The following is a 15,018-nucleotide window of genomic DNA, read 5'->3' on the forward strand; positions in this document are numbered from 1 at the left end:
CCGCTCGAATTTGATAACGACGCGGTAGTCGCGCGCTCGTGATCGCTTCGTTCCGAGAGGTTGTTTCGCTGATGGCGCGGAGTGCATTTCCTGTTCGGTGGTTCCGCTCGTGAGGGCTAAGGTTTCGTCCGTTCGTATCGATCTTGATCCTATCGGAACGAATTTCCTTTACCAGAGCACCGACATAACGATCTGCTACCACTAGTTATACGTGTTTGGTTCCACGAAGATTATACAAATCTTTCGAGCGACGCTTGTACATTTCTAAACGGTGCGTCAACCTGTTGTAACCGTGTAACGCGGTCGTCTCCGAGGCGTGTAAACAGAAGTCTGTCGGGAGTCGTGACACGAGACGAAAGTGTCGTGGAGAGGTAGGACGAGCTAAACGGTTGTAACGCTTGTCAAACCGGTTTCTCGACGAGAAGAAACGCGGATCTCTAGTACTGTTCCATCGAGGGTAGAGGAGGCTGAAAACTGGATCACGTTGCAACGGGGCTGCAGCCAAAGATTCGTCGATCTTCGGGTGAAATGTCGCGGGAGGAAGGAGCTTGGAAATTGAAGGGTGCGAGAGGAAGAAGAATCGAAAGGCTGGAAGGGTGAAACCGAAGAGAAGAAAGGAAGCAAAGGAGAAGAAAAAGGGGCGTCACTGCAGGGAATTCGAGGGTTGTGCGCGCCTCCGGCCAGATACCACCGCTTGTATAGATCTATATGCATAGGAAAGTCGCGGCGATAGAAGTAGCCCGGACACGATGGCGTGTATCTGGGTCATACAGCCGTCCTCTCTCTCGCGCGCGGGTGTGTACCCGCGTGTTATCGGTGTCGCCGCTGGTTCTCCATAATTTTAGAAGATTCGTTCGTCCAAACGAAAAGAAGATAGGATCGTGGACTGATCGCGAGAACGAATGCGCGTGGAATTAAAAAGGAAGAAACGAGAGAAGGAGGAGCGCGCGTTGTTCTCCGTCTCGTCGACACGGTGCGTCGATATCCTCCCGTGGTGTTACATCGCGATTCGGGTCAAACAGCCAAATCGCTAAGTTAACGAGTGAGTCGACCGTTAGTATTTTTCGCTTCGTCAGCGCCTCTGTACGAAGAGGTGCAACGAGTATCGAATGCTCGTGGAAACGGGAAACAGGCAGCATGCACGAAGCATCGTAAAGAAGGATCTTGGACGTCGATATTCGTGAGAGAATTAGCGCAGAAACGGTCAGGTTGAAACACTTGGGGAGAACGCTTCGTTGCCACGAGTTGTACACGGTTTCTCGACGGACGAGATCCACGGAACCGATGCACGCAAGCTCGTTTCGATCTCTTTGTTCGTGCAAAGGGTAGTGTATCGCGGTGATCACGGTGGTTCGAACGAAATCCGTATCGGCCGGTTGTTTCGTCCGGTCGCCGGAACCGATCGGTCGAATCGTTCGCGTAGGTCCTGCAACGCGTCGTCGGACAACTCGATCCCCGTAACCGTAACGAGCTGTTACATCGTTACAGCTGTACAAGTGGGGAGGGGGTGACACGGGGAAGAACGCGACCGACTACCTTCCCGCGGGGACAATCTCGACCGAACGAGCACCATGCGAGAACTATTATCTGTGGAAGAGCAATCAGTTTGCGCGAAACCCGTTTCTCTTTAGAGCGGACACATCGGACGTGCCGGCTCGGTAAATAATGAACCTCCGCAGTCATTTATCAAGCTCGCTACGAGGCCCACCAATGCTCAAAGTAGTCTAGTCGAAGTAAATGGAAGAGTGGAACGCGAGCCACGGACAGGTAGTATCGCGCGCGCCACCGCTTCCTGCTGGATTTCGTTAGAAAAACAGAAAAGATAGAACCTTCGAACCCCTGTTGCCTGCTCTATCTGTCGGTCTCGATCGATCGTTCCGTGATCGCGTGGCGTTCGCTAAAATGGAACGTTTACTGCTTTAATTACGAACAATCACGAGGAACAGGTCGTGACAAAAAGCCCTGTTTTCGACTTTCGTGTCTCCCCGATTCTACGCGATAAAAGAGAAGAAAAAGAGAAAAAGAAACGAGAAAATATCCGGTCGATGTCGTGGTCGTTGTCTTCGAGGTGTTTGAGATGCGATCAGCGATCGAGTCGTGTGACGGTGAACGGTGGATTCGTTCCACGAGGATTTATCAACTCGGTAGATAGCGGCGTATGAGAGCTAACTTGGCTCCATGAGAGTGATTATTCCCGACGATCGCGGCAGAACGTTTAGCCTGTTTCGCGCACCAGTGTAGTTCGCGTTTTGTGAATCATGAGACGACGAAACAACGGTTGCTGTTGCCAGAACAGCAAGAGGGCCGGTCGTACCGGGTGCAACGATTCGGAGGGAAACGAACCGCCCGGTTGGTGCATTTACGCGACAGTCGCTTTGGTTGCCGTTGGTTGTTACCTGAACGCGTTAGGTGGTGATTTCGTGCACGACGATATACCCGCTGTGGTGAGAAACAAGGACGTGCTCGGTCAAACACCGTGGACTAGTATTTTGAAGGACGACTTCTGGGGGACCCCTATGCACGATATCAACAGCCATAAGAGCTACAGGCCTTTGACGACATTCACGTTCCGGTGAGTCAAAGTGCTTTTTATGTGAATTTTTCTTTCTCCTTGTGGTTCACGATGGTTATTAGATCAATAACGTTTCGCGAGCATAACGAATACAGCGTTGTAAAAATTCCAAAATATGTGCTCGATTTTTGTACTTTGGCGACCTTGAACTCTACCGTGCCATAGGTTATCGAACTCGTCTCTACAATCGTCGATTTCGTATTAGTTCTAAAAAATAACGGAATTCCGTTCTCTCTGATTCTGCTCGTGGATCTCTCATTTTTGCAACAAAAGCAGTGGGAATTAATAGCGCGAACATTCCATATAATTAAACGATAGTTCCGACGTTCTCGATAATATAACGATAATGCGAGATTTCGTCGTTCAGAATTACAACAGTAGTGAAAATAATCAAATAGTATTTTTTCATAGAAATTTTATGGATTTTCAAAGGTGCATTTCTGAAGATTCCGATGCTTCTCTTTTGTACAGTGTACGTTTTACTTTAAATTTGTTCGTACATCTTTCATTTCGATTCCTTTGGTACAAAATCCATACCTTGATTGTCAATATTTCTAGCCTTCGGAATAATTTGAGACAATTACACGCGACATTAAACTCGTTTCTCGCTCTTTAACGAGTATCAAGATACAGAGTACGTGCACACGAATAATTATCGTAATCGAAGTTGACGTGAATACGTTAACTTTCCTTTGATCGCCCAAAGCAAGTTCGAGCGTTCTCACCTCGCCAAGGAGATTATACGTTGAGATGTTAGATTATACGTCGGTGTTTCTTATCCTATCCTTAACAACATAATTTCTGTCACCGCGATAATTAGTCCCACGCTATCTTCCGGACGAATATCGCGACTATTTTCGAAAGGCTAGCACTTTCTCGTGGAAATAAAGCCATTAAAAAAGAAGAAAAAAGTAATCGCAAGATCGGAAACGCGAGGTCGATTAAAATCTCCGCAAGTGGCTCGCGACCAGCATGGCAATCAGCGCCGGTATTATTAAAACGAATTCGCTGTGCGCCATTCCTACAATTAGTAGACACTTCGCTTGGTCCACAATTAAAGCTGCTGACTCAAAATAAACCGCTGTGAGCGTGCTCGTTCCGTTGGCTTATCGCGAATGGAATAATTACACGTTGTAAGTTTCGTTGCAATTTCTTTTTCGTCGCTAGTCAAGCGGGTATGAAGCGCGATCGCGCGAAGATGATCATTCTTACGCGACGTTTTAAGGAAGTTCCGCGTTCGCAGTCGCTGCAACCGGATCGTTATCCCTGTGCGTTTTAAATGCACCGCGTTTAAATGCATTAAAGCGTTTTTCAAGCTTTTGGCAAAACAATCGCAAATAGAACGCTTCATTAACATTTTTTTAGAGATTTGAATTTCGTAATCTTCGAAAAAAGTTGACATCTAATTCCGTTACTTAAATTTGTTGTACGATGTTGAATTTATTCGGTTCGTCCTTCATTTTAATTAAATGCAGTCTGTCCAGCTAATTCCGTCGTGTTCTCTCTGTAAAGACATTAAGAACGAATCCGACAGATGTAAAACTTGCAAGTTTTATTCGTTGATGCTCCAGAAGAGCGAAGGGACTTTATCGCTGACAGCGATTAATGAGAATGCTACGTAGGAAGATTGTACCTCAGTTATTTATGAAAGCTTGTAGGTTGAGGTTAGGTGAAGGAATATGTGTTGAATTGTCGGAGGGTCCTTTGTCTAGGCATTTGCAGTCCATGGCTTACGAAATAATTAGCAGTAAGCATCGTACTAAACGTATTATATTCCTAGCGAATATCTGCGCATTTTAAAATCGCAAAAAGGAAACCTAACTATTTCTCGATTAATTAATCGCCTCAACTATATACGGCCTGCGTTCGCCCGCGAGCAAACCAACAGAGGAAGAAACGAAACGACGCTTTCAGCTAGCATAACCGTAACAATCCGTAACCACAGAGTGGCGTAATCGCCTCGTAAGACGTTGCGATACCGTCGCCGGATTGACACGACATCTGTATCGGACAATTTCTCGAGCGGTTCCGTGTCCGTATATCGATCCGCTGGTTCCGAATGGCGAACGGAAAATTGCGGATGCGTGTCCGGTATAGCAGGATCAAGCGCCGTATGGTCGTCGCGTATAGTCCGCGTTGCGGCGGCGGTATGGTTACGGGATGGGTGACAAGAAGCTGATCACGAGAAGCTGGTGGGCACACCGGCGCGTTACAGCGTATCCTGTAAACGCGAGCAGACCGCTCGCTTTCCGCCTAGCGCCGATTTGATGCATGGATACCAGTTTGCCACACTCCGCGCGCAATACTGCATATTGGCTGGTATTGGGCGATCCATCATACCGCAAGACACCGGCACATCGCTCATTCGCCTTAACGCTCCAGATGCCGTTGCCAACTTCGACGTGGAGAGACGGCTGGCCTCGTACATTCTGCCGCTAGAATGAACGCGGCAGGAGGGGCGACGTTTAGGGGTGGAAAAGGGGCGGAACGAGCGGGAAGGGGTTAGCATTGCACTTCCGTGTTTCGCGCGTTGCCGGAAGTGGAACGCATCCATAATTCCGGAGGCTCTGAGACGAGAAGACTACGGCTGCCGGCGGATGACGGTTCGTTCGTCTTGAGATTACGGGATATTAACGATCGGGAGCTGGCGTCGTTTCCAGCTAGCTTGCACGAATGCCTTTCAATCGTTCTGTCCGTAATTATTTTTTCAAATAGATTTATCGTGGATTTCGTTTAGCGATGTCTTTGTTTTGTTACCAGCGTTCGGACGTTGGCGTGTTAAACGCAGGGCTGAAGATAAGAAAGTTTCGTTGTTTTCTACGGCACAATGCGAGTTTCTGCAGTTGCTAGTCACGGGACACGGTCTTTACGGCTGTTGTACTTTCGATCGCTCAGTTTCGTACGTTTTGATGGTTGAACTGCAGCGTGAATAGCAGATGTTTCAGTTTGAGTCGAATTTCCCTGAGAGTAGGATTTTTGGTTTCAGTGACAGATTATCCTACTACTAGATTTTCTTCTCTGTTTCTATATGTCCGTGTTGGTATTTCCAACATGATTATTACTATATTTGACGCATCTTATCATTTGCTTAGCAACTAGCTAATTTCGAAACAAACGTCGTACATTCAAACTACGTACACGCTCAGGCAGAAATGTTTAATATTTCTTAATGATAAAACTAAAGGCAACGAGGATATTTATTTTGTTTAGTCTAGAACTTCGACGAAGGAAACTACGACGATTAATTCCACCGAAACAGGTCCAACCCGATCAAAGCAAAATGAGAAAATCCAACTTTAAAATATGCCGCAAAGTCGGACATTCTCCAAAGGTTTAAGTTCATCTAAAAACCGGACGGCTGATGACTCTTGCGCTTCTGAAAGCACGAGCTCGTTCACATGGCAACTGGAACGCGCGTCCAGAAAATACTAGTAACCAGAAAAAGAGTATGGCGTATGTTTATAATTACTCTTTTCATATCTCGCAGGGCCTGGTGTCGATTACTCTCTTTCGGTTCTAGCCGTAGGGCTATACACGGGTCAAAGATTCCGAACAATTCAGTTTCTTCGCGTGCCAGTAACTTCGCCTACATTCGTACACGTACACGTAAATACATATGCATGTTTCATTCGCTGTCTTTTTCGTGTTATTCTGCATGCCTTTGATCCCTTTATTGTAGAGAAAACTTTGACGGCGCTTAGAATATATTTTGCTTTTCAGAATTTCGATTTCTGTAGAAATGAAAACGTATCGACGATCCGGAAAATTCTGAGTGCAAGCTGGTTGACCCGTACATTTCACGCTCGCAATTCCCCCAGCAAAGTATCTCAGGGGTTTCCGAACGTTTCTCGCTAAAGCGGTCATCAACTCGGCTACGTGTAATGCACGGGCGCGCGCGTGTTTGCACGATTACGCTTGCCGTACGAACATGAAAACCACCTTTCGCAGATTTCTGACCAACGAAACGAGAATATCTCCCCTAAACTCTGGTTCGATAACATGCGATTTGGTAGAATCGATCCCTCCGCATGAGAAACGAACTATTCCAACTTCGTTTCACGTAGCAATCGTTCGTCGAATTGACTTCTCCGCGGTGTGTGGGCGTCGAATAGTTTTAGGCCTTAAGCCCAGTTGCCGAGCAATTGTTACGAGTATGTTTTCGTGGTAAAATAAGGCGATTCTTCAAGCGGAGCAACTTGTCATAGCGTTATTACGCGATTCGATTAATTTTCTCCTCGTATTTTATTGGGTTGGCAACTAAGTCATTTGGTGGTATTCGCAAAACCCGCTATCACTTAGTTGCCGAGCTAATACTACAATTCAGTACGGTAACCAAAGAAAGTTCGTATACTATTCGAAAGAAAAAAGAAACTTTTTCTGAGTAAATTGTGCGTTATTTCGAAATTTTTGGTCTTGCAAACGTTCGCGACGATTAGACGACCGCCTGCACGATATAAATAAAAGTTTGATAGCGATGAAAAGAGAACTACGATGCAACAGAAAAGCCAGTTTTCATACATTTCATACACTTTAACTGTAAGTTATATTCATTCTTATAAAGTTGATAGTCACGATGATCCGATACGACGATGGCAACCTAATAATACTGTTTACGTTAAACATCAAAGCTTCCAGAATTGCCTCCACTTAGTCTTCGTTACGGTAGCATATGTTGCGTGTGGTAGCGTATAAAAGAAAAAAATCGTACAAGCCTCATGAAACATCGACTTGAAATATTGCCGCGATTTTTATCTTTGCTCAACGTTGTCTCGTTTAATAATTTAAGCTCTATTTGCTAATATTACGCTGCGCGTATTTTGCCGAGTACGCTGTACTATATCACACGGTAATGTTTTATAACACAACGTGCGCAATTGAGCATGGGCCGATCTTCGTGTAAAAATAAATTGAGAATAATAGAAATTTCTTTACCTAGGGCTCCGTCTCCGGGGAAATCGATTTTAAACGGTTTCCGAGTATAAATATATTTGACTGTAACGGCGAATTTAATTTGAAAAGGTAAAACATGTATTAGCATTAGAAAAAGAAAAAGGTTTAGAGACTTTTATTGTGCTTTTTCTGCGGAGAGTGAGAAAAGTTGTACAGACAGCGAAGAAGAATAAGAAGGTCAGGCTCAGGTTGCGAAACAGTTTCAACAATTTTCAAAATAAACCTACGATTATGTACTTTTCGAGAATTCGAAGCGAACGCAATCTAAATTAAATTTTCGAGGTGTGATAAATATTCAAGTTCCGACAAATTATGCGTTTGTTGAGATGTGTAAGTGTTAGAAATCTGAAATAAACGGTGGTCGCAATCCAACGAGAGTCTTGACCATCATGCAGATAGTTAAATAGCGGAGGAAGCTCGGTTAGGTTCGCGTTTGCAATGGCGAGAAGTTTCCTGATTTCGAGTGTTCGCTGGATTATCGTGTTCGTAAATAGAAACGAACGGGAAATTGTTCCCGATTCTCCGATAAGAAACACGGCGAAGATAGGATCGAACAGCGTTTTGGCCAACAACTTTTAGTTGATGCTATCTTTTATTTAGTCATTTGCGGTAATGGAACGAGGAACATCGTCAGGAAGTCATTTACTTCCGAATAATTAATTAATCTTGTTTTTTAATCTGCAAGCCGCGTCGCTTAACCAGAAATTAAAAATTATTAGGAATTTTTCGTCTGGAAAGTATCTGCAATGTTGAGCCATTTAGTTTGAAAGAACACGATTTCTTTGAAATCGAAAGTTCTATTAAGAAAATAATTAATTTGTAATTAATTAATTTACTACATTTTAAAAATTGCCAAATTTTTATTCAAAACAATTTCCTTGATGTTGTACTTCTCGATGCATCACTGATGCACGTTTTTAAGGGTATCAATTCTATTTAATTAATAACAATGCAAAGTGCCAACGGAAAGAATCTTTAGGAGGAAGGAAATTGTCAGGTGAGCGTTGAAAGTGAAAATCGATCGGAAATAAATTAGTTTAAGGAATAGGGACTACGAGGTAGAACACCAACGCCTAACTGACACAATTTTTGAAAGTTTTCTTAGCCCTTTGAAACTCTCAAACATGTTGAAGAAAAGAAAATTATTATATTTTGAATAAAGGAAGTACGAATTGTTATCGACGTAATGGTACATGTGTGTGTAATGTTTTTAATCATATTTCTATGGTACTTGAAATATTTTTGTGACTCTAGAGTTCGATTTCCATGGCGAGTTATCGATAAAGATAGACGAATTTCAGATACGTTGATTTTACTTCTTTCAGGTACAACCGTGACGTAATTCATTTTCGACAGAAATAGAACAACGTTTGAGAAATAGAATATCTATAAATAAAGAAATTATTACGTAGACGAGATTGGAAATTCGAATGACGGACTTACACGCTTTACGATCTTTACAGAAATTCTGACTTTTATTATCGAATATCCCATAAAATATTCAGTACCTGTGGTAACGGCTAGTCATAGTTTTAATTTTTTATGTCCCTGTAAAGTTTCATTAAAATCCGAGAGTTACACTGCGTGTGCTTCCCTTGTCAGAGTTAGTTACAATTTGCATACTACGCAACGTACATTAAAATATTGCACTGCAATTTTATAGGCTTCGTCAGAAATTCTCACTTTTATAAGTTAAAATTAAGCCTAATATTACTGTTAAACTTTATGTCGAGTAAATGACTCTCATTTATCGTTTTTCTCACCAATTATACTTCTTATTCCGAAGGCAATTTGACATAACGCATGCGAATATATCTATGCCCATACGTATCTTCGTACGAAAGCATCGAAGAAAATCGGCGATTTAGTTTCACCGTAATCTAATGGTATTTTATAGCAAAGTGCACCACAGACACGTTTATATTCATGTACATAACAGGAGAAACACATTTATGTTTGTAACAAGGGCTCGATTGAATTACGCACGAATGACAGAAGGCAACGCAGAAACCGATGTTTTCTTTTTTTTTTTTTAGCTGAAAACATACAAACTATTTTGTAACGTTACGCGTTGTCAAAAGACAAATAAGAAAATGAAGAAAAATATAAGCGAAAGAACACAAAAAATTCTGTGGCTAGTAAAAAAAAAACAAAACAAACGGAAGCTTCAGGTAAACATGATTTACCGTAACCGTTTCGCCGTTTCATAACCAGAACCACGTAGGAACACAGGATAGGAATGCGAAATACCATCAAGAAATGCAAATGTTTCCGCAAAGAGCGAAGATCCATTAAGCTTCGCGAAATCTCGTTTTCTCTTTCGTTCTCGGTTTAAACCAAGCGTCCTTTGCATTTTAATGTTTACACTCGTCCGATGAAAGGCGCAAACAAAAAGAAGGCCGAAGGCAAAGAGGAAAGGAAAGAGAAAACAACTAAAGAAAATGAAGAAAAGAATGAAAAAGAAATAAAAAATGGAAACGAGCCTCGAATCGTCCTTTTTTTTTTCTTTTTTTTTACTAGTTTTCAGCGCTCACGCTCGGTTATATTCTTCCTCCGTTCGAATCGGCGGGCGCGTTTTTCGCAGCGTTCGTTCTCTACCATTTATTCGCGCGCGGCTTTTTGTGCTCGCACAATGACGATCGATATAATCACATTTGCCGCAAGTAGAAACTTATACCGTTCCCTAAGAGAGATTCTTCTTTGTTTCATCATACGTCGAGAGGATAAGGAGAGAGAAAGACAGAGAGACGGAGACAGAAAGCCAGTTTCGCGCGTGTCGGTCAGAATAAAAATTGTCAGCGGTGAGTTTTATCCCAGCGAAGTTAGCGCCACAAAGCTTTTATTCGCTGTGCGCGGCCGTGCGCTCTTTTGTGCCGGTCTTTATCCGTTTCTGAGGGAGAGACGGTTTTCATTAGGAGTCCGCGTGACGAATTATCGTTGGAAAAGCAAGTTTCCCTTCCTAATGGATCGTCGATTACTTCTTACGGGTTCTTACTTTGATCGCAAAAAAATGTGTAAAGTGCTTGTTACATGTAGCTGTTTTGTTTGTGGAGATGTTTGCTTTAAAGAAAACCAGAGGCTGTTAACTGGTTCCTTTCCTGCGTTGCGTTATCCACGTTAATCGAGTTACTAAGAATATCCAAGAATATTCAAAGATGGACCCATAAATTTTGAAACTGTGCTTTGGTAGTATTCGTAGAATATCGATGTAAAACTGGTTTAAATTGAAATTGAAAACTTAAGAGGAAGAAAGACGATAAATACGTAGAACCGTTAGCTAACGTCAATAAACGTTGAAATATAAAACAGAATAGAGCAGTGCTCAGGCGATTGGTACAAGAATTATTAATTAGTTATATAAAGAAATTAAATTTCCTTCCATATGAAATATTTTTAACGTAGTACAAAATAGTAAACGTGCAAGCAAGATAAAAGGGAATTCGGGAGGATATCAATTGTGACAGATGTGATCCCTTTGAGTTCCTTAATGTGTAAGTTTTTAATTTTACATCAAGTGCTTGATGATAATTTAGAACCTTCGCGAGGATCAAAATTCAAAGGTTACGTATAAAAGGTGAATTATGGGTATTATTATGCAAGAACAGGTGATTAAATTTCTTATTCAAAAACCTATAAATGTTCTACTTCAGTTCTACTTAATCCGTAATCTTCTTCCAATTATATTTTCCTGTAATTGTACAATTCATAAAGTTAGACAGATGAATCTGATTAGAGATATTAGATTCTCAGGGAATTATGTTTGATTCCGAATGGCAGAGAGTACAGCGATTCTGCGATTAAAAAGCCGCAATGCAGAAGTCGGCAGGTAGGTGTACGTATTGCTGACTATTCGCGCTTTCACGCCTCTTTAGTCTCCTGTGGCCTCTAGTCCCGCGCAACGATGTTTGCCAGCGGTGAGACTGCACCCTTTCATAGTATCGCATAATTTTGCATACAAACCTCAAGCATAAATATACCAATTTGTTGTTATATACGCAAATATACGTTATATAGCAAAATGACATAAATAACAAAATTATGATAAAAATTACTAGTATCCGTAGAAATACTTGGACTTCTTCGCGTATCTATATCGATCGATAAACGGTATACAATTACATAATTTTTCGTGATATCGTTATCATGTCCGAAATGAACAAACCCGATTATACGAATTCAAAGAACTCCAAATGCCGCGTTCTCTTTTATAAAATTATTATCCATCTTGCGATCGCAAAACGATAGGAAAGAAACGATGAAATACCAACCACGTAATGGATCGATATTTGAAATCAGTCAGGTGTATCGTATTTCTCAAACAGCATGGAGTTCGGTCTCGCTGTTATTTCGCGACTTTCGTTTCACTCGGTTCGATTATACGTTGGAAAATGGTTGGAACGGTTGGTCATGCGATCTTCAGCAGTTAACGTCAACAGAGAGAAAGGACAGTCGTCGGATTTTCAAAACAGTCACGCAGAAACGCCTTGCTGTTAGTCGATGCACGGTAGAATGGCTTTATCTCGTTATCACTGGCACAGACCGTGGCAAACATAGGAGTAACGAGGCGAAGTTGGCAGTTGCGGTTCGCTTTCCCGCGTATATACGAATCCTTCTGGTCGATCTACCGTGTGTATAGAGTATAGGGAGGGAAGGGAATGGGCAAAGGGTGACTCGTATGCGACGCGAGCATGGCAGTCAGGGGTAGAAAGCGGAAGCTTCCGGGACGCTCGCGCGATGTCACTGAAAAAGCTCAGCGTGGAAACGAACTCTGGTAAATGATCACTTTTATCGATCTCTTTTCACCTGAAGAGCACGTAGCGCACGCTGCAAGATAGCGTGAGCTTCGTTCGCCAAGCAGTCACGACGCAGTCAATCGCCAAAAGAGATAAGACACACCATGGGACTGTCGAGCTGAGAGGGCGGCTTCCGTTCAAAAGAATTTGCAAGTTAGCCGGGTTACGTGTCTCTTCAGCTACCGTCAGCGAACGAGTTTATCCATGAAAGGCGAGCTGCAGTTGCGAAAAACTGGATGGAATATTCTACCGAGTGAATTTCAAGAAAAGATTGGTTTCTACTTGAAAAATATTATCGATCGTAGAATGTGTTTGCCATATACGTAGACTTTTAAAGAATAACGCACGATTTGGTTAAAGAAAGCGATTCGAATGTTTTGTAGGATTTACTCGGCGATAAGTACCGTATTCGCTTAGACGATTTCCTCGTTCGAAACACTCGAACGCTTCCCTTCTGATACCATTCAGCTTTGAGCCTTTAGGTTCTTTTGACGACAAGGATTTCTTGGTCCAGCGGTTCACTTGACGCCGGTAACCTCTCGATCTTAAGGTTTAGTCGACGTCAGGGACCTTCCCATACCAGGCTTCATTTGGAATCAAAGTCATCTTTGTCTCTGGCCTTAAAATCAAGTTCTCGACTTCAAAGTTCGTTTGCCACCAATTCGTATAGCATATTCAGATATCGATTAGGCGCCACGTGTTACAAAATAGCAAAGCTTAGGCATCGAAAATATTTCATCGCCCAAGGCCTTTAAATCATGATTCACGATAGTCGAGGATTTTTCAGGGTGGTTCTATGATGATTTATGAGCTAAGTCGCGAGCAACGATACGCTGTAGCGCTCGGATGCGTGCATATGCGAGGGAATAATTATTATTAAATTACTTGACCCGACGCACCGAGCGGAATCTCGTTTCACGGCGTTACTGACACGCATGAATGATTACGTTGCGGATCCTAATTCAGACGTGCGATATCGCATTATACAGCTTGCCACGTACGTTCCCTCGAATTCCATTACGTCATGATCCACCTGATCTGATATGTCATTCGTTTGTACGATGAATCCACCGATTATCGTGGATTCCCCGTTTTCTTTGGCGCCTCGTTCGTTCAAAATCGCCCGACACTTCAATCGTTTTGACACTTTGCTAGTCGATCAGGTTCTGATCACTACGCGTTTCGCGCGAGCACCGATGGAGGGACAAATAAAGCGAGATTTCAATATCGTACAGTTTCTATTATCCGTAGCCTTGCGTCCAAGTAATTCATCGTTAAAATCCGGATATTTATGCAGTTAATTGTAATATTATTTCTTAATTCCAATTATGTACAATATATAAGTTTCCTTTACTATAGGCTTCAACGATTCGAGATAAATCAATCGGAACCGAGTATAATCGTTACGCTAGTTGCAAAATTAGCGCGAAAGAATCGATGAAATAACTGGATAATTCGATCATCGGTATAATTCGCGAAACACAAAAAATTCCGGCTTGAAATGCCAACGATCCGATCGGGGTCCTCGTTCATCCCACCCCTGTCAGTGCGCCACAACAACGATCATTCTCCCTTTAACGCGTTTACACAGGACACCGGGCATTGATTAAACGTCCGCGGAATATGTAACGTAGAAAACTAGTGTTGGTGGAATCGAGTTGCGGTGCGAATTCTGTACGTTACCGGCAATCGAATTGCGGTTTAGATTCGGCCGCAATAGCGAGGATAGAATTTTCAAAGGATCGTAGCCGGAACGAGGAGAACGGGACACGGTGATAAAAGAGGGAATGCCGGTTCGAAACGAAAATCTAACGAACGCGTTATCAATCCTGTGACGAAGTTCTGTTACGACGGTATCCCACGCTCGTACTCGTAGAGTTTCCAAAATTGGCAAAAACTCCAAAGACGGAAAAGGAAAAGAAACTGGATGAATTTCTTAGCGATACAACTGCGTATCATTCAGCGACTTCTTCTCGCTGTTCTTATTCGTTCCACGCGTTCTTCGTTTCATATACGGTAACCTACGAGAGTGTTGGAACACTCGTAGCAAACTGTTCACGAGCATAGAATAGACTCCCGTTTTAATCGCACTCCGCTCTAACCTATCATGCATCACTCGGTGTCTGATCATACACTTGCTATTCTACTGACGTCGAGGTATTTCGTACTGTACTTCCAGATACCGCTATAACTTCCAATATCGACTGTTACTGATTACTAGTTGGAAATTGTGATTGAGATTATGTACCGAGACGCGATATTCCGTAAAACCTATATCTTTGATACTATTAATCGCGAAATGCAAACTTATCGTTGTTATTTTTCCTGAATTATTGAAATTTTTGAAACTGCTTATTTATCGTTGGTTTCAGATTCCGATAATATAATCGTAATAGCAGTGTCTCGTTACAGTACCAATGAAATTTCCAAATATTTTATACGACACGCGCAATGTATGATTTTCTATAGTTTCACGAGCCACTGTAGCAAAGAACTCTGCGGTTCTCTTATCGAACTTCCGAACCTCCTGGTTTCGGTATTTTCCGTAGTACGTCTTTGTTTCGACGTCTCGAGGACACACAGTGTCGACAGCGAGAAAAGAAATTCCTCGTCCGAACGTCGACAAGAAGGTACCATTACGCGAGGACCGTTCTTTGGGCGTTGATCGTGACGAGGAATCCGGAGCGGGCTTCCGGATACAGC

The 15,018-nt window shown here is 42.7% G+C and overlaps 1 protein-coding gene across 1 annotated transcript in view; it reads left to right on the forward strand.

Moving 5' to 3' along the window:
• Nucleotides 1–6: 6 nt before the first annotated feature.
• The window catches only part of LOC100748495 (protein O-mannosyl-transferase TMTC1), a 211,397-nt gene continuing 196,385 nt past the window's right edge, over nucleotides 7–15,018 (forward strand). Inside the window, exon 1 of the mRNA XM_033321941.1 lies at nucleotides 7–2,572. Coding sequence (XP_033177832.1) covers nucleotides 2,259–2,572 — 314 coding nt within the window. The 5' untranslated portion in view covers nucleotides 7–2,258. The remainder of the gene's footprint in view (nucleotides 2,573–15,018) is intronic.

This window comes from Bombus impatiens, unplaced genomic scaffold, assembly GCF_000188095.3.
Source record: "Bombus impatiens unplaced genomic scaffold, BIMP_2.2 scf_0537, whole genome shotgun sequence".
NCBI classification, from domain to species: Eukaryota; Metazoa; Arthropoda; class Insecta; order Hymenoptera; family Apidae; genus Bombus; species Bombus impatiens.